General features: G+C 42.6%; 1 protein-coding gene across 1 annotated transcript in view; it reads left to right on the forward strand.

Moving 5' to 3' along the window:
• Positions 1-26084, forward strand: part of LOC126336209 (uncharacterized) — a 116694-nt gene that overhangs the window by 69792 nt on the left and 20818 nt on the right. Inside the window, exon 5 of the mRNA XM_049999716.1 lies at positions 2115-2290. Coding sequence (XP_049855673.1) covers positions 2115-2290 — 176 coding nt within the window. The remainder of the gene's footprint in view (positions 1-2114; positions 2291-26084) is intronic.

Genomic DNA, 26084 nt, shown 5'->3' on the forward strand with positions numbered 1-26084 from the left:
AAGATCATGCGTCAATGTAAGCACAAGATCAACCATCCAAATACATTAATAACCGGTGTAACCGCCAGAACCTTGAATGCAAACATGCAAAAGTGCATGCATTGTATTGTCACTTTGTGGGATGGATGTCGATAGCTGTTGCACTCGATCGGCCAGTACAGGGAGTTTTAATGCTCTTTGTGAATGGCGCTGGAGTCGTTGTCCGATAACAAGGAAGAGACGAGTTTCTACCGCAGAGTGTGCTCTCAGCAGCTCGCAGACTTGCAGCAAAAGTGCACGCCCTCAAGTAACCCATGCCCAGCGCACCTCTCAAGCACCAGTGGATTTTTAAATGAGACAATTCAGTGTACTTCCGCCAGTATACAACTCAATATTGCTCTGCTCCGAAATATTGTGGGAGCAGGTCACTGACATCCGTCAGTTCTCTTGGAATTTTTTAGAACAGAGCCTATTTCAAATTTCACGTTCCTGAATAGCGTTTCTCGAAAGTATGTCGTCTTCTGTTCCGTAAAGCTTGCATGTTCAGTACACCTTCCAGCAACAAATCTAGCAGTAAGCCTCTGAATTGCTTCTATGTGTTGCTTTAACCCTACATGGTCTGGATCCCAAACATACGAGCAGTACTCGGGGAATTGGTCACACAGGTCTTCTATATGGAGTCGCCTTGATAGATGCGTTACACTTACCTAGAATTCTCCCAATAAATCGAAAAACACTGTTCGCCTTGAGACCTGAGTTTCTCCTGGTGTATACAACTTTCAAATAACTTTCGGGGATCCAGCCAGGTAACACTTTCAGCGATATTTCGGCGGGAGAACACTCTGCCATTTTCAAGACAAACAGGCCACGTACATGCAAATTTAAAACCTCGGTCCATCCCTGTTAACGAGGTTGATCGCTAATTTAATCTCAACTGCCTCCTTAATAGCACTGGACGTGCACACCAGTATCTCGGTGTTATTATATAACATGGGGTGGCCATCATCCAAGCAATAGCAGATCTACTTGGGTGCTGTAATCGTGTGTCCCGTTTATGCTCAGTGCATTGGTCCTCCACGGTCCTGATAGTTTGACCAATATATGCCATACCGCAGCTACAAGGAATGCTACATACATCCGCCTTAGCAGACCAAGATCATCCTTAACAGAACTCAAAAGCACTCTAATTTTAGATGGAGGTCGGAAAACACATTTCACATCGTATTTCCGTAAAATACGACCGATCTTGTTGGAAGTGTTTCCTACGTAAGGCAAAAAGGCAGTGGACCCGATGTACAGTTGGTCGATAGCGCAATGCACGTTCAATCTGTCTATCACTATAACCATTTTGACGAAACATAACTTCAAGATGGGACAGCTCAGCTGGCAAAGTGTCAGCGTCGGTAACGACACTTGCATGTGTACCAAGGTACGAAGTACCCCTTCACTCTAAGCCGGATGGTGAAAACTATTAGCCTATAAGTACACGTCGGTGTGAGTACTTTTCCTGTAGACTGCATGTCCCAGTGATCCTTCCTCCTAACCAACACGTCAAGAAAGGAAAGACAACCATCCTCTTCCACCTCCATCGTAAAACGAATGTTCTGGTGGATCGAGTTCAAATGTTCCAGAAAGGCATTCATATTCTCCCTACTATAAGACCAAACAACAAAGGTATCGTCAACATATCTAAAGAAACAGGCTGGGTTTAAAGTCGCCGACTCCAAAGCACGTTCCTCGAAGTCTTCCATAAACTATGATATGTTGACGATATCTCTTTTCGGAAATCATTCAAAAATCAGAATAAAATCTTCTTATACTTGAAGTCGTTTCAGGTGCTTATTCAAGTTGCAAGTGACGCCGTTGGCATCCCTAGAACATATCATTCATACTCCCACGAGAACATGCATTCATAATTTAAACTGTTTATAATGTAACTGCTTGGAAATATCTACAGCTCTCTTACCTCGCGTTATAGGTTAAGAATTGTGTGTATCTCGCTAGAGACGTACGTAGTCATGCTTCACTAATAATTTAAATGCTGTGCAACAGCCGTACCTAGAAGTGTAAATTTAGATTGGCTGTTGCTTGTGAATGTAATGGAAGAAAACTGAACTATTTTCCATGTGTCTCAGGGTGACCATATGAGTGATGAGCTTCTTCCTGCATGGATTAAAAACGTGAAACGTGTGAGAGACATGTTGCATACGAAATTGAGAGGCTGGGTACAAGATACGCAATTCGTCATCGACCAGACAGTGAATTACAAGATTGAAGAGGACAAGAATAGTTCTGGAAAGTATATTCTCAGGTATAAACCAGTGCACACTCAAATCTTTTTCGAACCCATTGTGATTCATAAATGTTTATTTCGTTTCTTTTCCAGTAGCGTAGTCTTTACTGTTATAGAAACAACTGAAATCACTGAGATAATTTAATCGAGGATGGAGTAAGAGAATACAGATAGATGGGCAGTAGTGAAGGAGACGGTAACGACAGCTATTCATTTACAAGTTTAGCGGATAAAGTTTATCTTCTGCTTTTGGGTTTGTCTTCTATCTTTAAATCTGCCACATATTACGCAACAGACGAGCAGATAAAACCGTTACGATGAACAGTGTTAATTCTTGGACCAGAGGAAATAATGTTTTCTCCAGATATTACCTAAGGTTTCATAACTCTTGGGAACAATGATAACTTGGAAACACCTCCGGTACCTGAAGCAAAAACTAAATTTGTCGTCACGACGAACGCAACAAAGAAAGTAACTACCCCTAGAGGGAGTCATGCTAATCTTGTACATTAACGCCTCTAGACTAAATAATGTCATCGTTTCGGCGAGGAGTAGAGTCCGCAAGTCATGTTAATCTCAATAAACCAAGTGAAAGGTTATTTAACGATGAGGATGAAACAACAAATGAGATGTTGACAGAAGTGGGGGGACATAGTTTCAACAGCCTAATTTGGATTGGTGTGTTTAAATCTCTTCATTGCATAGGGTGTAAATGCTGGAGATTGGGAGAAAGAGGGGCAACGAATATTTCTCTCCAGTGGTGGACATATGAGGTCATGTAATGGCCAAGTCAGGTTGTCGTGGAAGGTGAGAGAAGTTTACTTAGGCTATCATGGAAGAGTTGTTTGTGGAGAGGGAGTTGGTGGAATGGGGAGGATTGCTGCTGGTATGTATTTGGAATGCTTTCCAACAGTTACTGGAATTTGTGGGTGGTGTGGCATTTAGTTTATAGCATGTCTAACTATAGTCGAGGCCTCGTTTTGCATTAAGCATATTATGGTCGTTTCTCTGCAATTTCTGGGGGAGGGAGGATGGGGGTGTTGTTGTGTCCCAGTCATGGGTGCAGGAGAAGGAGCGTTAGGCTTGCAGGATTCTCTGAAGTCAGTTGGATGCATGGGACGGCTGTGTGTGTGTGTGGTAGGAAGGATGTGGTGTTGGAGATACCTTTGTTGTGTGGAGGTAGCTTGCTGTTTGTATATGGGTAAGCTCACAAAAGGTGCTCCAGATTTTTTGGTGGTGTTATTCGATTATTTTAGTTCTGTTGTTGCGAGATGGGTATGAATGTGGGAAGTGTAGATTAGGACTGAAGTTGGACTGAGCTGTGATCGCTTCCAATCAGATGAAAGACTTATGAATTATGTTTCTGAGGAGGTTGGCAGGAAAGTCATTTTGGGGATATGTGCGTGAAGGAAGCAAACTAGATACCGCAGAAGGCAGAAGTGATCAACTGAGGGGCCTACTTAAGTTCAGCATGCGAGTGCTGTATATACAAGTCAGTAAAAAGAACATAGATGCAGAAGGATAATCTATGAGAGCGAGTAAACTGAATGGGGTATAATAAGTCGGAAAGATACAGACACTGCACAGTTGACTGTTGAGAAGGTAAAATACATGTTTAGAATAAAGTTTTCAGCAGAATTATTGTAGAGGCCATGTAGCTGGTTTGGGGTGTTTGCAGTTGCTAGTCCACATCTGGCATGGCTACTGTGTGTGGTTATTGATCCACTGTAGGTTATAGGGAGACAGAAAGGTAATGTGGCAGAATAAAAGCATGGGTATTATGTTGGGTAAGCGTGTTGGTGTCTTGGGCTGTTTTGAAACAGATGTTGGAATCAAGGATTTGTGTATTTGTGGCGCCATTTAGATTTAGAAAGTAGTGTAGGGAATTGGGTAGCTCCAGTTAAGGTTAATAAACTGTCGAGCTGATCGTGGGAGAAGGCAGCGGTCATATTGAGGTGGAATACAGTTGGGACACATAGGGACAACTGTTGTAGGGTATGAGGGTGTTCGATATAATGGATAATTTTGAGGACGATGTTTACAAATCTGAGTATATATTAGTCTGTACGCTATGACAGTCTTTGTGTAGGTGATGAGACTTGTAGTGTCGACAGGTCAGTGGGATTTTGGACTGATTCGTGTTGTTTCATTGTAGTGAAGACACCCAAGGCAATGGATGGCTTCCAACTAACTTCGGATGGTTTACTTTATGGTGTTGGAGGTAAATGAAAGATCTGCTTTTAACTAGTCGGTCAATGCTCTTGGAGGTTTCTGATAAAACGCAGATAAAACCGATGGGTCCATAGTTGTTATGGATGTGCATGCCAGTTCGTATTTCGAAGTTGGCGTTTTATTTGATTTTCTGCATGTCCTCATGTACCATGACCTCAGAGTTGACATTCCACACCATGAATGTAAGTCTTGGCAGGTGGGGAGAGGGAGGTGACAGTGTATGGAAACTAAAAACATGATGTCTGCAGAGTAGGATGATTGGAAGTGGGGACTCATGGTTTTGGTAATAATAGTAAGTTTCACAGGCATGACTTAGGATATTTATGAGTTTGGGGAATATATTCAGATTATTCAGGTAGTGAAGGGAGACGAAAATTTAATAGTCATGGGTGACTGGAATTCGTCAATATGAAAAGGGAGAGAAGGAAACATAGTAGGTGAATACGGATAGGGGGGAAGAAATGAAACAGGAAGCCGTCTGGTAGAATTTTGCACAGAGCATAATTTAATCATAGCTAATACTTGGTTCAAGAATCATAAAAGAAGGTTGTATACATGGAAGAATCCTGGAGATACTAAAAGGTATTAGATAGATTATATAATGGTAAGACAGAGATTTAGGAATCAGGTTTTAAATTGTAAGACATTTCCAGGGGCAGATGTGGACTCTGACCACAATCTGTTGGTTATGAACTGTAGATTAAAACTGAAGAAACTACAAAAAGGTGCTAATTTAAGGAGATGGGACCTGGATAAACTGAAAGAACCAGAGGTGGTACAGACTTTCAGGGAGAGCATAAGGGAACAATTGACAGGAATGGGGGAAAGAAATACGGTAGAAGAAGAATGGGTAGCTTTGAGGGATGAAGTAGTGAAGGCAGCAGAAGATCAAGTAGGTAAAAAGACGAGGGCTAATAGAAATCCTTAAGTATCAGAAAAAATATTGAATTTAATTGATGAAAGGAGAAAATATAAAAATGCAGTAAATTAATCAGGCAAAAAGGAATACAAACGTCTCAAAAATGAGATCGATAGGAAGTGCAAAATGGCTAAGCAGGGATGGCTAGAGGACAAATGTAAGAATGTAGACTTATCTCACTAGGGGTAAGATAGATACTGCCTACAGGAAAGTTAAAGAGACCTTTGGAGAAAAGAGAGCCACTTGTATGAACATCAAGAGCTCAGATGGAAACCCAGTTCTAAGCAAAGAAGGGAAAGCAGAAAGGTGGAAGGAGTATGTAGAGGGTCTATACAAGGGTGATGTAAGTGAGGACAATATTATGGAAATGGAAGAGGATGTAGATGAAGACGAAATGGGAGATACAATACTGCGTGTTGAGTTTGACAGAGCACTGAAAGACCTGAGTCGAAACAAGGCCCCTGGAGTAAACAACATTCCATTGGAACTACTGACGGCCTTGGGAGAGCCACTCCTGACAAAACTCTACCATCTGGTGAGCAAGATGTATGAGACAGGCGAAATACCCCCAGACTTCAAGAAGAATATAATAATTCCAATCCCAAAGAAAGCAGGTGTTGACAGATGTGAAAATTACCGAACTATCAGTTTAATAAGTCACAGCTGCAAAATACTAACGCGAATTCTTTACAGACGAATGGAAAAACTAGTAGAAGCAGACCTTGGGGAAGATCAGTTTGGATTCCGTAGAAATGTTGGAACACGTGAGGCAATACTAACCTTACGACTTCTCTTAGAAGAAAGATTAAGAAAAGGCAAACCTACGTTTCTAGCATTTGTAGACTTAGAGAAAGCTTTTGACAATGTTAACTGGAATACCCTCATTCAAATTCTGAAGGTGGCAGGGGTAAAATACAGGGAGCAAAAGGCTATTTACAGTGTGTACAGAAACCAGTTGGCAGTTATAAGAGTCGAGGGGCATGAAAGGGAGGCAGTGGTTGGGAAGGAAGGGAGACAGGGTTGTAGCCTCTCCCCGATGCTATTCAATCCGTATATTGAGCAAGCAGTAAAGGAAACAAAAGAAAAATTCGGAGTAGATATTAAAATTCATGGAGAAGAAATAAAAACTTTGAGGTTCGCCGATGACATTGTAATTCTGTAAGAGACAGCAAAGGACTTGGAAGAGCAGTTGAACGGAATGGACAGTGTTTTGAAAGGAGGATATAAGATCAACATCAACAAAAGCATAATGGAATTAGATTAGGAAATAAGACACTTAAAGTAGTAAAGGAGTTTTGCTATTTAGCGAGTAAAATAACTTATGATGGTCGAAGTAGAGAGGATATAAAATGTAGACTGGCCATGGCAAGGAAAGCGTTTCTGAAGAAGAGAAATTTCTTAACATCGAGTATAGATTTAAGTATCAGGAAGTCGTTTCTGAAAGTATTTATATGGAATGTAGCCATGTATGGAAGTGAAACATGGATGATAAATAGTTTGGACAAGAAGAGAATAGAAGCTTTCGAAATGTGGTGCTACAGAAGAATGCTGAAGATTAGATGGGTAGCTCACATAACTAATGAGGAGATATTGAATAGAATTGGGGAGAACAGGAGTTTGTGGCACAACTTGACAAAAAGAAGGGACCGGTTGGTAGGACATGTTTTGAGGCATCAAGAGATCACAAATTTAGCATTGTAGAGCAGTGTGGAGGGTAAAAATCGTAGAGGGAGACCAAGAGATGAATACACTAAGCAGATTCAGAAGGATGTAGGTTGCAGTAAGTACTGGGAGATGAAGAAGCTTGCACAGGATAGAGTAGCATGGAGAGCTGCATCAAACCAGTCTCAGGACTGAAGACCACAACAACAACATTCAGATTTCCTGTGAAAGTAATTTCTGGTTCTGAAATTTTTTTTCTACACTCCTGGAAATGGAAAAAAAGAACACAGTGTCAGCCAGTTTGCCGTGGCATACGGAGCTCCATCGCAGTCTTTAACACTGGTAGCATGCCGCGACAGCGTGGACGTGAACCGTATGTGCAGTTGACGGACTTTGAGCGAGGGCGTATAGTGGGCATGCGGGAGGCCGGGTGGACGTACCGCCGAATTGCTCAACACGTGGGGCGTGAGGTCTCCAAAGTACATCGATGTTGTCGCCAGTGGTCGGCGGAAGGTGCACGTGCCCATCGACCTGGGACCGGACCGCAGCGACGCACGGATGCACGCCAAGACTGTAGGATCCTACGCAGTACCGTAGGGGACCGCACCGCCACTTCCCAGCAAATTAGGGACACTGTTGCTCCTGTTGTATCGGCGAGGACCATTCGCAACCGTCTCCATGAAGCTGGGCTACGGTCCCGCACACCGTTAGGCCGTCTTCCGCTCACGCCCCAACATCGTGCAGCCCGCCTCCAGTGGTATCGCGACAGGCGTGAATGGAGGGACGAATGGAGACGTGTCGTCTTCAGCGATGAGAGTCGCTTCTGCCTTGGTGTCAATGATGGTCGTATGCGTGTTTGTCGCCGTGCAGGTGAGCCCCACAATCAGGACTGCATACGACCGAGGCACACAGGGCCAACACCCGGCATCATGGTGTGGGGAGCGATCTCTTACACTGACCATACACCTCTGGTGATCGTCGAGGGGACTCTGAATAGTGCACGGTACATCCAAACTGTCATCGAACCCATCGTTCTACCATTCCTAGACCGGCAAGGGAACTTGCTGTTCCAACAGGACAATGTACGTCCGCATGTATCCCGTGCCACCCAACGTGCTCTAGAAGGTGTAAGTCAACTACCCGGGCCAGCAAGATCTCAGGATCTGTCCCCCATTGAGCATGTTTGGGACTGGATGAAGCGTCGTCTCACGCGGTCTGCACGTCCAGCACGAACGCTGGTCCAACTGAGGCGCCAGGTGGAAATGGCATGGCAAGCCATTCCACAGGACTACATCCAGCATCTCTACGATCGTCTCCATGGGAGAATAGCAGCCTGCATTGCTGCGAAAGTTGGATATACACTGTACTAGTGCCGACGTTGTGCATGCTCTGTTGCCTGTGTCTATGTGCCTGTGGGTCTGTCAGTGTGATCATGTGATGTATCTGACCCCAGGAAAGTGTAAATAAAGTTTCCTCTTCCTGGGACAATGAATTCACGGTGTTCTTATTTCAATTTCCAGGAGTGTATGTTGGGGCAGCATAAATGTTAAGTGCTTGGGTAGGTGAATTAGGACGTAGGTAGATTGGATGACGATAAGTGAAAGTATGTATTTGTTTCATGTCTATGAGTCACTGAGATCTTCTGTGAGTTGATTTGTTTTTCTTTTTTTAAGTGGAGGCATTATCTGCTCTATTTAGTTTATAAATACTGTGTTGATATTGTCTATGGGATAATAAGTAGGACTAGTTGAGTGTAAGTAGGGACATGAACAGGAGCTTATGGAAGGTGTGATATCAGTGCAATGGTGGCGAATATGGCTGGAATCACTAGGACTGGCCAAGGTGCTGGCTGTGATTTTGTACACGGTGCTGAGGTGGCGATAATTTTTGACAATAGAGCAGGAGATGTCACTTGCGATGGAGCCGACGATGATCACGGTTTTTTCGTGGGTGACAGTGATGGCGATGGATCATTTGGCATTTCCACTGGTGAAGAAGCTGCAAAACTGGAGCTCCTCGTGAGAGGTAGAACACTGAAGAAGACGCGTAGGCACGAGAAATTACTGGCGAAGGACGACTAGGCGACTGCAGGTGAAGGAACTTAGGTGGTGACATAGATTACTATCGGTATGATGCAAAGACGAAGTCTGGCTGTCTATGAGGGAGGGAGGGGGGCAGAGGTGAGATAATGGTGGCACAAATTTGACGCCGTCATTTTAATTCATGGAATGCAGCAATACCGCATTACTCGCATCTTCTATATTTTTCGATTACAGTAGTTCACCTGAAAATTCCACCAGTGCAGTTAATTACTCCAGACATGTAAGGTCTATAGTAAAGGACCCAATGCCCCTAATCGAAATAACAAACCTAGCACTTACCCTTGCGGACAGTCTTTCTGCTCACACTAGAGATGATTGTCTATCATGGTAGCTGTCTCCCAGGCAGTAGTACAAAGTATATGGTCATAGTTTCCTCTAGTGAGTAACTAAACTGACCACTTGAGTTTGCCAAGGCTTCTGTAATGAAAATAAACAATCACAAAAGCATTATTTATTGTATCTTCTTCTGATTTACCACTTGATGCACGAAGAGGCCAGCGAGCAGTGCACGGCAGAGAATGAAGGCGTGAAGCCGCCAGGCAGGGGAGCCGCTGGATGTCGTTAACTACAAATAGATTGGACAGACGAACAAGTAGCGGATGGCAGACAGTACTACCGACCAGGACACAACACAAGGCAACCAAGTAAGAACTGAGGCGATAAATACTGTGAGACAACAACAATGCAGAAGCATTCCAAAAAACAACAGTAGGTATCTCAATACACATAACTCGAACACAATGAGGCCGAGATGCATACGCGAACTACGGAAAATACCAAACTGCTGGGGTAGCACCCTGTGGCATCGACCAACAGTGGTGGGTTGTGAGGGCCGTCTGTGGAATCCATCAAAATGTCAGCAGAGGGTTGGTAATAGCATTGCCCTTCTGATCGTTGTGGATGTGAGAAGGAGCGCTGGGGTGCCTGTGGTGAGGCAGGCCTTCGATGGCGAGAACCTGAGCCAAGGTCATGAGTGTGGCATCAGTTGTGGCAGACACCATGTGCACAACATATAGGTAAATGGAGTATGCATCCACAATGGATTACCACATCGATCCCAAGAACAGGCCCACAAAATCGAGATGGATGCAGTCCCAGGTGAGATGGCATGGGCCAGGGGGCAAATGATTGTGGCAGGCTGAGCTGGTGATTTGCACAACCGTGCACCCACGGACCAAATGTTCGATGTTTCCATGTCGGGCCAATACACATGACGGCGAACCAACGCCTTTATATGGGTCATCCCTCAGTTTCCATTGTGTAGCAAGCGTAGAACGCAGTGGTGAAAGTTGGGTGGGACAGTTACCTCATGGGTGCCAGCCATCGCGGCCAGCAGAAGGACACCCACCACAAATGAGAGCCTGTGGGAGAGGGGCTGAATACCGTTTTCAACCGACATTTCAGATATGTGGGCCAACCAGGGGTCACAGAGTGGAGAACCTCCCACAGAATGGGGTCCCAGCGTGTAGCAGAGGTGACATGTGTAGCCATGATGGGAAATCCATCCAGTGTATCATGGGAGGCCATATTAATGTGAAAGTACAGAGTTTCGTGATAGTCAAACAGGATCAGGACCTGAGGAGAGATGTGACAAGGCATTGGCATAGGAGTGTTGAGAGGTGGGTTTAAATCAGATAACATAAATATAATTGCGTAAGAACAGGGCCCAGCACTAGAGACACTTAGCAGTTCATTCGAGGATGTGTGTGTGTGTGTGTGTGTGTGTATGTGTGTGTGGCCCAAAGAGGGTAACAAAAGGCTTGTGATCAGTGAGTAGAGCAAACTTCGTCCCAAATGGGTAAATGTGAAACTTTTAAATGGAAACACAATCGCCAAAGCCTCTTTCTCAATCTGAGAATAGTTCCTCTATGCTGGGGATAGCGTCTTGGACAAATATGCAACGGGGTGTTCTGAGCCATACTCATTCCTGTGAGTCAGTACTGCCCCATTACCATAGTCCTTAAAATCGGAGGCCTCAATCAGGAGGCGATCTGGGGAGAAGGGGATCAAGCAAGAGGCGGACTTGAGCATAGTTTTCTAGTAGAGAAAAGCTTGATCACAGACAGGAGTCCAGTTGAACAGCTCCCCTTTGTGACGCAAGCGTTTGAGGCCCTGTGCAACGTTAGCAGCCTGGAGTAAAAACTGTGAGTAGTAGTTAACCTTGAGCAAAAAAACCTGGAGGTCAGATAAATCCTTGGGTTTGGTAAGGGCGTTGATGGCCACAACACTGCGATTCAACTTTTGCGCCTTGGGACACCAGACTACGCATTCCTGCCCTGACTGTCGTAGTCTAAATTGTATCATTGTTGGTATGTAGTACAATGGCACATGGCTCATAAGTTTCAAGCCTTTTCCATATACAGGATGTCGTACAGAAAACCAGAAAGTCTCATTTACCAGTTAATCATCTCTAATAGAAATGTTTATAAGTGCCAAAACTGTTTCAAAACTTGGCTACACAGCATTTAACCGAAAAGTTGATTACGGCTATGTGTTCGTGAGTCAGTTGTTGTGAGAAGCCCGTACTGTTGAGCTGTTACAGAAATGAAGCAGGAAATATTCCTGAATTCCAATCAAGAACAACTACCAAGATGAGAAACTTAAAAGTAGATATCCTCGGTGTAACAAAGCAGCTTAAATCACTTAATAAAGGCAAGGCCTCCGGTCTAGACTGTATGCCAGTCAGGTTCCTCTCAGAGTATGCTGATAATATAGCTCCATATTTAGCAATAATATACAACCATTGTCTCACAGAAAGATCCGTACCTAAAGACTAGAAAATTGGTCAAGTCACACCAATACCCAAAAAGGGAAGCAAGAGTAATCCACTGAATTATAGACCTATATCACTAACGTCGATTTGCAATAGGGTTTTAGAACATGTACTGTACTCGAACGTTATGAGGTACCTCGAAGAAAACTATTTATTGACATATAGTCATTACGAATTCAGAAAATATCGTTCTTGTGAAACACAACTAGCTCTTTATACTCATGAAGTAATAAGTGCTATCGACAGGAATGTCAAATTGATTCCATATTTTTGGATTTCCAGAAGGCTTTCGACACCGTTCCTCACAAGCGCCTTCTAACCAAACTGCGTGTCTACGGAGTATCGCCTCAGTTGTGCGACTGAATTCGGGATTCCCTGTCAGAAAGGTCACAGTTCGTAGTAATAGACGGAAAGTCATCGAGTAAAGCAGAAGTAATATCCAGCGTTCCCCAAGGAACGACATAGGAGACAATCTGAGTAGCTGTCGTAGATTGTTTGCAGATGATGCTGTCATTTACTGTCTTGTAAAGCCATCAGATGATCAAAACGACTTGCAAATGATTTAGATAAGATATCTGTATGGTGCGAAAAGTGGCAATTGACGCTGAATAAAGAAAGGTGTGAAATTATTCACATGAGTACTAAAAGAAATCAGCTAAATTCGATTACGCCATAAGTCAGACGAATATGAGGGCTGTAAATTCAACTAAATACTTAGACATTACAATTACAAATAACTTAAACTGGAACGATCACATAGATAATATTGTGGCTAGAGCAAACCAAACACTGCGATTCATTGGCAGAACACTTAGAAGGTGCAACAGGTCTACCAAAGAGACTGCTTACACTACGCTTGTCCGCCCTATTCTGGAGTACTGCTGTGCAACGTGGGATCCGCATCAGGTTGGACTCACGGATGACATCAAAAAATTACAAAGAAGAGCAGCTTGTTTTGTATTATCACGAAATAGGGGAGACAGTGTCACAGACACGATACGTGAACTGGAGTGGCAATCATTTAAACAAAGGCGTTTTTTGTTGCGACGGGATCTTCTCGTGAAATTTCAATCACCAGTTTTCTCCTCCGATTGCGAAATAATTCTTTTGGCACCCACCTACGTAGGGAGAAATTATCATCACGAAAAAATAAGAGAAATCAGCGCTCGCACAGAAAAATTTAAGTGCTCGTTTTTCCCTCGTGCCGTTCGAGAGTGGAAGGGTAGAGAGACAGCATAAAAGTGGTTCATTGAACCCTCTGCCAGGCACTTCAATGTGAATAGCAGAGTAATCATGTAGATATAGGTGTAAATGTAGGTGTAAAAAAGCTATTTGATATCGTGGATTTTTACGTGAAGACAGTTTCCATCAAGGAATGTAAACAAATGTTTCAAGCGAAGAATCCTGGTAGGAAACTCCCCACGACCACCGCTATTCAAGATCTGTTCAAGAAATGGAGGGCTGTAGGATCCGTACACAACGTGCAGAGGAACAGGCGACCGTCGGTGAGGACTGCTCAAAATATTAACAGAATTCGCACTAACATTACGAGATGTCACTGAAAGTCAGTAAGGAGACTATCTCGACAGTTTAATGTGTAACGTACATCATGTCATCGTGAACTAAAAGATATTAAGTTAAAAGCCTATCATGTGGGTGTGGTGAGAGTTGAAATTTGAGGACTAGGAAAAAGGAGTTCACTAACCTCACAGACTGTTAACATCAATTTCTAGCGGTTTCCTGGACCCCTTACTTTACTTCTGCTCAGATTAGGCCTGGTTTCATTTGTCAGGTTATGTAAACTCCCTGAATTTCAGATACTGATCTCAGGACCACTCACATATTATGCACAAGGCACCTCTCCACTGAGAGAAGTTACGTGTTTGATGTTTGTTGTCTGCACGCCCCATTATTGGCCCCATATTTGTCAATTACATCTCACGCATTGACAGATATCTAATGATCTTTAACTATCTATTTCTATGCACGATTAACAGATGCAGAGAAGCTGTATGCAGTATTCCAACAAGATTGAGCAACTGCTCACACATGCAACCAAAGTATGGCCTACATCACCAGTGTGTTCCCTTAAGACAGACTTGTCGGTAGAAGCTTCTGTCCCTACAGGTCCACAGACGTAAGGGGGCAGGACGTCAAATGGACAGACTTGGAGCAGGAGAGACATCACAGGACATTTTAATTTGCACTGCCTACACTTTTGCAAATAAATTCATAAAACTTTGTCAGTATGACCAGGAAGGATTCAGGATTCACATTCATAGCAGTGGAAGTTCAAAAATATAACATTGTTTTTTTGTGAAATTTCATCATTTTTCCCGCACTATTGGCCGCATTTGTGCCTATGGGTTTACTTTCCATCGTAAGTAAGAGAGATTTTTCCATGAATTTTGCACAGCATACAAACCATACTTACAGGTTTATGAAACTCTAGAATTTATTTAATTTATGAAAAAATTGCTGAACTGTTAGATTTTAAACTTGATGTTTAGAAAAAAACTCAAATTTTATAGTAAATCATCTCAATTTATACCCTACTTTTTAATAGATTTGGAAAACAATAGTTTCATACACCTGTAAATATGGTTTGTATGCTGAGCAAAATTCATCGAAGAATCACTCTTATTTATGAAGGAAAGCCAACCTACAGTAACAAATGCAGCCAATAGTAAGTGAAAAAATGATGAAATTTCACATGTTTAGAGAGTTTATTTGCTTATGTTTCTGAACTTACACTTCCATGAGTGTGAATCCTGAATCCTTCCTGGTCATGCTGACAAAGCTTTATGAATTTATTTGTAAAAGTATAGACAGTGGAAATTAAAATGTCCTGTGGTACCTCTCCTTCTCCAAGTCGAACCGTTTGGCGTCCTATCCCCGTGTGGAATTTGTTTATGGGCTACACTAAAAAGCAAGGTGTATGCTGACAATCCTCGAACAATAGATGATCTTAAATGGAACACTATTGGAGAAATTAACAACATCACGCATTCAGAATTATAGTGTGTTGCTGGTAACGTCATCACACGAAATGAATGATGTGTGGGTGCCCATGGCCACAACTTCCAGCATCTCTTATAAACGGGCAACTACATGTTTTTTAACGTTACAATATCTACTGTCTTTTAGTTAGTTCAGACATGATGTGTACCGGTTTGGTGTGGGACATTCTGTATATTACTTTAGTGGAAATTATGTACTCGCCTTCTTCTTGCATTTAAAGGCTTGCTTCTGTCGTCTTTGGGCAAGAACCTGGTCCATCATGTCTAAAGCAACCCCCTCCCACAATTCGGTCCCAACCAAACCCCTGTACGATGGTCATCCAGACTTTTGTCAGTATCCACCTGTTCCATCTTCGGCACACAAATTGTGACGTCTTGTAGCAAACAAAGTACTTCAGTAGGAGGTCGAGCATACACTAAAACACACGCACAGATCACTAGTAATTTATTAAAACTTGAGCTTGGTAAATGCTTCACTTTCTAAACAATTAGAGTACAGACAGTTGACTTGTATTGTATCCTGTCGCTGACCCTTATAACATCAGCACAGTGTTTACTGTGGAATGACAGTTCACATAAGAGTACAATTCTTTAGCTAGATATAAAGTTCAGAATAACCGTTCAATGCGCACGCAGCAGGATCTCTACTATGATGGTACTTTCGTGGTAAGCGGTGATTACAAGTGGTCACTGATTATAGTTCGTGCAGGATACAGTGGACGATGCGCAGTGACTAGTTTTCGTCCAAAGCGCTGGGTGAGTTCGTTCATTTATTCAGAAGAAGGGGACGACATGAGTTTTCCACCTTTTGGCCAATCAGCGATGATAGAATCAAGGTGCGCACCCTACAATGTTTCTCAAACGATTTTACAGAAACTATTCGGTAAGAAGCATTCATTTTTGCTTTACGTATAGCTTTACATGTAGGGTTCATGGTGATGTGCCCATCATTTCGTTAATGGCCATGGTTACTGCGATATTTAGGCGAAATTTGGAAAAGTGTGTAATGAAAAACAGAGGTTGCTTTGATTTTGCGTTTGGTGCATATTACATAATATGTTGTTGTATATGAATTTTAGCTAACATATCGAATTTTTCTTTAGACTTGGGCAGAGGTATTTGTCTGTCACCAATCTCGATAAAATTGATGTGATGTAGCGCACACATTTGCGGTCGGGCCGCGCCAGCGATTAAGACAGAATGAAATATCCACAACATTCCCCATAGTTCATAAACGGTTTCAGATGAGATTTTTTAAAACGATAGCATGCAAAGAGGACAGAATTTTACCATATCATTATTGTGGAAAGCTTCATCATCTACCGTGTCATTCCAATAAGTACAGACTTAAATTACAATGAAATGAATACCATTAGCTGCATAAAGGCGTTGATATAAGTCAACAAGGACAGCTGAGAATGTGTGCCCCGACTGGGCCTCGAACACGGGATCTCCTTCTTACACGGCAGACGCTCTATCCATCTGAGCCACAGAGGACACAAGAGATAGTTCAGCTGAAATGGACTTATCTCTGGGACGCCTCCTGTGAGACCCACATTCGCAACTTATTGTCCCCCACTAAATTCATGGTGCCGCTGCCCATTATTCTCATTACTCGCGGCTTTACTGCCGTATCACGTAAGAGCACTGTTTGTGGATCCGCGCAGAAGAAGATGGTAAGTGGCTGGTGAACCTTATATATGAAGATGGTAATGTCCGAAAGAACAGATACCATCGGTGACTATGCAGCTAGTTAGAATGAAATTACAATGAAATGAATACCTTCAGCTGCATACAGTCGTTGATATAAGTCAATGGGGACAGTTGAAAATGTATGCCTCGATTGGGACTCGACCCCGGGATCTCCTGCTTACGTGGCAGACGCTCTATCCATCTGAGCCACCAAGGGCACAGAGGATAGTGCGACTGCAAGGGACATATCTCTGGCACGCCTCCTGTGAGATCCACATTCGCAACTTCGTGTCCCGCACTATATTCATAGTGCCCCTGCCCATTATACTCATTACTTGTGGCTTTACTGCTGATTCCCGTAAGATTTCAGGCACTGCTTGTGCATTCGCACAGAAGAAGATAGTCAAATGGCTGGTGAGCCTTATATATAAGTAAAGACTTTTTTGGTGAACGAATGTAATTTTTAAAGGTTATCAGTAGCTGGTAAAACGAGACATGCTAAGACTTTTGGAATAAAATATGTGAAGACATTACTTGTTTTTGCTTCTTATAAGCTACTGACTTTAGTCTTCCCCAGTTCCTCTCTTAATAAACTTAACAAACCACTGTTTCAGCATTCTCTCGCAATTGTGTCTGCACAACATGTTAGTGAGATGAGACAATGTAAACTCCGCTGTGTTTTGGCAAAAGAAGTAAATGTTGACATAGCATCCAGAGAAATGTGTAGGTCCTATTCAAAATTCTCCACTCATGAGGCTTCTCTGAATGTTACAATTGGTTAACAAGCAAGGGGAAAATGAATCACTGCATTTTTGTAAGATTTCAGGCACTGCTTGTGCATCCGCACAGAAGAAGATAGTCAAATGGCTGGTGAGCCTTATATATAAGTAAAGACTTTTTTGGTGAACGAATGTAATTTTTAAAGGTTATCAGTAGCTGGTAAAACGAGACATGCTAAGACTTTTGGAATAAAATATGTGAAGACATTACTTGTTTTTGCTTCTTATAAGCTACTGACTTTAGTCTTCCCCAGTTCCTCTCTTAATAAACTTAACAAACCACTGTTTCAGCATTCTCTCGCAATTGTGTCTGCACAACATGTTAGTGAGATGAGACAATGTAAACTCCGCTGTGTTTTGGCAAAAGAAGTAAATGTTGACATAGCATCCAGAGAAATGTGTAGGTCCTATTCAAAATTCTCCACTCATGAGGCTTCTCTGAATGTTACAATTGGTTAACAAGCAAGGGGAAAATGAATCACTGCATTTTTGTAAGATTTCAGGCACTGCTTGTGCATCCGCACAGAAGAAGATAGTCAAATGGCTGGTGAGCCTTATATATAAGTAAAGACTTTTTTGGTGAACGAATGTAATTTTTAAAGGTTATCAGTAGCTGGTAAAACGAGACATGCTAAGACTTTTGGAATAAAATATGTGAAGACATTACTTGTTTTTGCTTCTTATAAGCTACTGACTTTAGTCTTCCCCAGTTCCTCTCTTAATAAACTTAACAAACCACTGTTTCAGCATTCTCTCGCAATTGTGTCTGCACAACATGTTAGTGAGATGAGACAATGTAAACTCCGCTGTGTTTTGGCAAAAGAAGTAAATGTTGACATAGCATCCAGAGAAATGTGTAGGTCCTATTCAAAATTCTCCACTCATGAGGCTTCTCTGAATGTTACAATTGGTTAACAAGCAAGGGGAAAATGAATCACTGCATTTTTGTAAGATTTCAGGCACTGCTTGTGCATCCGCACAGAAGAAGATAGTCAAATGGCTGGTGAGCCTTATATATAAGTAAAGACTTTTTTGGTGAACGAATGTAATTTTTAAAGGTTATCAGTAGCTGGTAAAACGAGACATGCTAAGACTTTTGGAATAAAATATGTGAAGACATTACTTGTTTTTGCTTCTTATAAGCTACTGACTTTAGTCTTCCCCAGTTCCTCTCTTAATAAACTTAACAAACCACTGTTTCAGCATTCTCTCGCAATTGTGTCTGCACAACATGTTAGTGAGATGAGACAATGTAAACTCCGCTGTGTTTTGGCAAAAGAAGTAAATGTTGACATAGCATCCAGAGAAATGTGTAGGTCCTATTCAAAATTCTCCACTCATGAGGCTTCTCTGAATGTTACAATTGGTTAACAAGCAAGGGGAAAATGAATCACTGCATTTTTGTAAGATTTCAGGCACTGCTTGTGCATCCGCACAGAAGAAGATAGTCAAATGGCTGGTGAGCCTTATATATAAGTAAAGACTTTTTTGGTGAACGAATGTAATTTTTAAAGGTTATCAGTAGCTGGTAAAACGAGACATGCTAAGACTTTTGGAATAAAATATGTGAAGACATTACTTGTTTTTGCTTCTTATAAGCTACTGACTTTAGTCTTCCCCAGTTCCTCTCTTAATAAACTTAACAAACCACTGTTTCAGCATTCTCTCGCAATTGTGTCTGCACAACATGTTAGTGAGATGAGACAATGTAAACTCCGCTGTGTTTTGGCAAAAGAAGTAAATGTTAACATAGCATCCAGAGAAATGTGTAGGTCCTATTCAAAATTCTCCACTCATGAGGCTTCTCTGAATGTTACAATTGGTTAACAAGCAAGGGGAAAATGAATCACTGCATTTTTGAATGAATTCTTTTTAGATACTAACGAAAGCAGAGCTGACAGTAGATCTTTTTCAATGGTCCCCATGCAATTGTGGGCGTGGAGGGTCTCCACTTAATATTAACAAAAAATGTAAGCGTTTTCTTGAGTATAGAACGGCACGTAGCCTCCAGTGCCCGGTATTTCCCCCCCACCACTGCTGCTCTCTCCATGCTTGCCCAGCAGACCGTGCATCTAGCAGCCATAGGATTTTTTTCACACTATGCATAGAGACTGGCAGATCTCGGAACATAGTTAACATTGCGGCTGCAGCGGCGCAAGGAAACAGGTGACAGCTAATCTATGCGCACGTCTCCGAGACTTCTCTGCATCTGGCATCTTGTGGTGCCATCGTAATGTACCAACATTTGCATGGAAACTCGTTCTGCAGACGACACCACACAAACAAATTACTTTCAAAAATGTTCAAAGGTAAACAATGCAAATGCCATGTTACCAGGGCCTCCCGTCGGGTAGACCGTTCGCCAGGTGCAAGTCTTCGATTTGACACCTTTTTGGGGTTTGCACGTCGATGGGGGTGAAATGATGATGATTAGGAAAACATAACACCCAGTCCCTGAGCGGAGAAAATCTCCGACCCAGCCGGGAATCCAACCAGGGCCCTTAAGATTGACATTCTGTCCCACTGACCACTTTTTTTATCTCATTTTGTTCTATTGTTTGTTACTTTGTTCGCGGCGGGGGTCCTATGACAGTCGTTCAGGTTGTTCGTTGATCCTTTGATCCGTTCACTCAGTTTTTTATTACAGGGGGTAGCTAAATCCTCTGACCGGACACGCTGAGCTACCGTACCTGCAGCCATTCAGCTACCAGGGGTGGTTGTCCAAAGGTGTATCACTTCCTAAGGGACCAAACTACTGAGGTCATCGGTCTCTAGACTTACACACTACATGAACTAACTTTTGCTAAGAACAACACACACATCCATTACCCTGGGAGGACTTGAACCTCCGATGGAAGAGGCCCCGCGATCCGTGAGGTGGCGCCTCAAACCACGTGGCCACTCTATACGGCTAGTTTCGTTACGACATGGATCCAAAGTTCATGTACCTAGCTCATTAGCGGAGCTGGAATGGTCCTGTATGTTCACACACAATTTCCAGCAAATGATTTGTTTTCTTCAACAACGTGACATTACGTGTCTTAGAAACCTGGGACCGACAAATCAGACAGAAGTTGTTGCAATAACTTTTCACTGCTTAACTGACAATGTTGCTCTCAAGTAACACGGATATACCTGTGGATTCCAAGTAACCCTTAAAAGTCAAGAACGCAAAATACTATTACTTTTTTTGATTACCGCGTTTGGCTTATCTACAAGCGACATACAGATTTGTAACATGAAAATTTGCGTCTAATTAGTGCGGAAGAGTAACTTGTTGACATAGAAGTTTCATCGCATGATACATACAATAACAAAATCCATTGGTTAGTGTACGACTGCCAAACGGTGGGACCCATCGTCATAGCTAGCGAAAGCAGTATCGTTTGTTATACAGACCATTGAAACAATGATACAGATTATCCTAAAGACATTTTTATATCACGACAGTAACTTTATAATGCCAGAATACTATACAAGTAAATTTAACTATTACCCAGAATAAAATGTCGTAATATGCAAGGCGCATTGACAGAATCAGTTCACATATGAACACACAGAGATGATGCTTGTCGCATCATGTTATCCTAAAGTATAATGTGGCAGGTATGATGTCAGTGTCCACATATGTCAAACGCCTGATTCTGTCAGGCTGCAGTATATATGAAGAGACTTTGTCTGGGTAAGAGTTGTAGTCTCAACTTATATTTCCGTTTTGTGTATTCCTGCATTATAATACAAGTACTATTGCCATTATTTAAAAATATTTTTAGAATTATCTACAATATTTATCCACTGGATTCTATAAGAAACAATCCCGCTCACGATAAATATGACGATGTGTCCCGTCGTTATGCAGTTGTGCACTATTCAACATATTTTTATGCTACCCGCACGTATTGTGTGATGGAACTTTGATACTAGCAATTTGCACTTCTGCATTCCTAGATGCAAATTTCTGTGTGGCAGACTTGAAGATGACTTTCTGATGAGCCGAAAGTAGTAGCAAAAAGATCATATTTGTGATCTAGATTACTAAGGGTTTCTTAAGGGTTTCTTTCAATCCACAGCTTTAACACAACAGACCATGTGTCTCCAAATTTGAACACGTCAAAGAATAGGATACCGCTGACATACGACAACTCTACGAGGGTCTTACTTCTTCTGCATTTTAATTGGCAGCATCTGTATCTTCCATCATTGAGAAATCTACAGGGAAAACAACCGTACATTAATTACAAAAAAGATACTGTGTGAGAATTCAGTTAACTGTTCTTCATTCTCTTGTCCCATCATCCGAAGTACGCGATACACAAACATCGAATCTACTTTGTCTTAAGGACATCAAGTGGCCTTTGAAACTTGCACTGTCGAACGAGGAACCCAAAGCTCCACTCACGAAGAGACTTTCCCAGACACTGATTCCAAATACATGTATACAAACAATTCTCTGTAACATTGTAACGTTATTTCGTTGTGTTTTATGTCTGGACTCTAGTACTGCTACACAGGAAGGTCCAAATAGTCTCAAACGCAGGAGTACATGCAAATGTAAAATGATTACACAGTTCCAGAAGTTGGAAAGAAGGACTTTAAATACACCAGGCAATCAAATCGTGCTATCCTCAATAAATGTATTAGAAGCTAGGGACTGGATAAGTGGAGATGTTTTACGTTCCAATCACGTCTATCGATTGGACACCATCTTTCCCTGAGAGTTCTGCTTTCAACTGTGTTAGCAGTGCTGAGAAACAGAATTATTGCAACTTTTCCATCAGTTTCCCAGATATCCTGTGGTGGCGGTAGTTCTCCGTCTCCCAAATGACTGACAAGTCGTAACCACCATATCCAAGAGGTGCCACATTTATCGACAGCGCAAGGAAATCTGACATTAAACAGTGGCCCCTGTGTGGATCAATCCTGAGTTGGCTAACTAGACACAAAATTAATTTTATTACTTCAGACCCACAACAAAATAAATGAAATCTTAGGGACTGAGAATGGATGTCGTTGAAAAGCTAATAACATGGACCTCCGGTATACAAAGAGATTTGTTAACTGATATCAGGGGCAAGAGAGAAGAAACATTTTAACAGAAACCTCAGCTGTGTAACATTTCATTAACACGAACTCAGGTTTGTTGGCGATAGCCTTGGGGAACCTAACTGGAATTTATGTGAACATGAGACTGGCTACCGTGAGTGGAAGGACGTCAATATAGGCAACCACACTCTGCTGTATCGTTCCACTGATTGGTTTCTTGCGTCAAGATACAATTAAGCATGCAATGGACACTTGGAGTGATTACTGCGATTACGAGGCTGCTATGAATAAAAGATGGTCGTGAAAACGATTGATAGGCTTCTGAATTTGGCGAAGCTGCGCAGCGTTACCGATATAGCGGGTGAAAGACGAGAAGCTTTCGTCAGCGTGATGGCGCTGCTGAAGCCTCGTACTGCGGGAGATGAACCCACGTCCGCCGGTGATTGTCTCACGTCCGCGAAAATATAAAGTCTCGCCCGGCTGTCCAGACGTCTTTACAACTAACTGCTCTCTCCGTAGAATTGGAAGAGCTCTAGCGACTGTACTCCGCGACGGTCGAGAAGCAAGTGCTCAAAACCTTCCGAAAGACCCGTTCCCCCTGATGTTCTCAAGTAACACGAACTCAGGTTTGTTGGCGATAGCCTTGGGGAACCTAACTGGAATTTATGTGAACATGCCCAGCAGTGGTTACCGTGCCAATCATGATTTCTAGCCAATCAATGCAGTGCAGTACACATTCTGTTCTCCGAGAAAACAGTACACAATGCCTGGAGGTCCTGCAGCCGAAACCCCTGGCGCATTTCACAAGATGAGGGACGCTTCATAGTGAAAACAAGCTCTGTCTCTTCCATAAAGCGATTTAGTGGGCGCCGTTGTCATTGACGGGGTACGGCGGCATCTACAAAACGCGACATTCGGAGAAATTCGTAGTCCCGTCTCGCCGGGGACGCCGTTCTTGTAATAAACACATTAGCCGGGCACCATCCCGACGCTGCTATACCTGGATCTCCACATGAGATAAGGAGACCATGCTCCCACACCGCAGTTAGGCCGGTGCCTGGATGTCCGGCGCCACCAGTTTCTAAAGAAGTGTCATTTCGCATTCAACCTCTGCGTTCCCACCCTCTTGGTTGACCGACAGCGGAAAAAGGCTCACCGCCAGAATGGCAGCCCATTAAACACCGCGCCCACGGCCCACTTCGGTTACTACAAAGGAATCATCGAATTCCTTTGCTGGTCGGGGAAAGTTCTAAGACTGCCCCTAGTCAATGGTAACCTCCAGCGTCCAAAAAAATCTGCCTCTATAGCCGAGTTTAATTTCACTACTGCTACCTAAGTCATGCAAGTACTGTGACATCAACCAGTGGTTTACCCTAACCCTAATAGTCGCTCAGCTTAATGTCAATAAGGAGCAATATAGATACACCAAAGGTGAATGAAACTGGATGATAATCGCCGAAACAAAATGAAATGGGAGGTGTCTGACGGATACAGAGGCAGGTGGCCTGCCCGCATGGCACCGACATCTCTCAAGTTAATCCAGATACGAAAGTCCCTGGCAGATTACGATTGCGTGTCAGCCTGGGTCTGGGAACCACGACATTTTCCTTTCACGGGAAACCACTCGCTCATCTGAGCCACCCCAGGTACGACAAACGACCCGCCCTTACAGTTTTGCTTTCGTCAGCAGCTTCCTTCTAGTTCAAAACTTCACAGAAGTTCTCTTTCACACTTTGAGCGAGTACCACTTCTGGAAGAAAGGGTATTGCGGAGAAGTGGCTCAGACACAATCTCCAGGATAGCTTTCTGTACAAATTTTCGCTCTGTAGTGGAGTAGGTGTTGATCTCATATGTTACCGGAACTGTGTGAAATTCTGTATTCTGTAGAATGCCAGAGAATTTGGCAAACAATGTGGTAAGCAGCCTAAATGTGTATTGGTCCACCGTGAATATCGTCCATGCTAAGCCACGCCACGCACAAAGTCAGGTGAGCGTCCAAATAGCAAATCAAGATACTGAAAATATGCTGTATGCTTGGATACAAGCTGCTGCAGTGACGGACTGTGGTCCGACCAGCTTACGAAATACAGAGCTTTCCATTCTGGGACTAACGAGTCACCACACGAAGCCCTGTTCGGCTGGAAGGCTACAGTAGGTCTCTCGACGTCGTCCCTGACTGACGGCGTTTTCAAGACAAGACGTAGAGACTGAGGAAGAGCTCGAGCATGTAATAGAGAGCGTACAGACAACTAAAAGAAAGACGAGATGAATTCTGCTTCCTGCGGTACACGAAGTTGAGGATGGTGTCCACGATGGAGGAAACCAAACCAGTGATGAAGCCATGGTTATCGATGAGTCTTCCATTTCTGTGTTTACTGAAAATCCTTCTTTTCCTGGTATATTTTACGTCTGCTTAAAAGAAACCATGGGTGCTCATATATGTCAGAAGTTTGGAATAAACGTTCATGTTATTTGTGTATGTTTTCGTAAAGCCGATGACTGGGACGAAGTAGGATGTTATGCGGTTAGCATTGAAATGGAACCTTGATGTCCATACGAAATAAACGAAAAGGGCTTGTGACACAAATCTCTTCCTGCACCTTTGAGTGCACTGCGCCGCTACCGATTCCCGACGTCGACTAAGGGCGGGATGACTCAAGCAAACTGTTTGCATTTGTTATGAACGTGACGGTAGAAGGCTTTTACCGACTTATAACTGCAAAAGGAATCTTGAAGCAGCTCCAAGCAAGATCAGAAATCACCGGACGTCCAAAGAACTTAATGAGATTTGAAGACATTTCTGACCACAAAATACCTCTCCGATCCACAGATACTTCTCAGACCACAGAAAACAGTCAAGGATTCTTCAGGTGTATGTGCAACACGGAAAGCAAAAATATGAGTGCGATTCAAAATGTCACTCCAAAATTTCCTGTAGCAAGAAATGGGTCATGCCAGTTCTGTTTTGTCTTCTACAGGTAACAGCATTCTGTTCACATTCTTCTGTAAATCGCGAAATGTACCGGCTGATCAAAAAGTCAGTATAAATTTGAAAACTGAATAAAGCATGTCCGGAGTTATGGTGAGGCACTGGCGTCGGATGTTGTCTTCAGGCATCCCTAGAGATGTCGGTCGATCACGATACACTTTTGACTTCACGTATTTAGGAATACTTTTTTTTGGTTCTAATAAAACACCATGTCATTCCAAGCATGTGTATCAATTTTTTACCTCCTTATCTACATTATTGCGTGGTTTGTTAAGTTTTCAAATTTATACTGGCTTTTTGATCACCCGGTATGTTCAAGATCAAACTGCTAAAATGAAAAGTGATTTTTTTCGTGAAGAAGAAACGTGAGTACTTACTGTAATAAGTACTTCAGCCTCTGTTCTGCTACCACTGTTTTCCAGTAAAAATATCCTGCGCTTTATTTCGTAGTTTTGTTCTTTCTGTTTCTAATACATGTTAATTAATGAAGTCTTCTCATGTTGCCCAATTTTAACACTTTGCGTAAATTTTACTGGTCATTCTGTATAATACACATGGGTTGTATAAGCTGCCTAGGAAAGGTATGTAAAGTTTCACAAAA

This window comes from Schistocerca gregaria, chromosome 2, assembly GCF_023897955.1.
Source record: "Schistocerca gregaria isolate iqSchGreg1 chromosome 2, iqSchGreg1.2, whole genome shotgun sequence".
Lineage (NCBI taxonomy): Eukaryota > Metazoa > Arthropoda > Insecta > Orthoptera > Acrididae > Schistocerca > Schistocerca gregaria.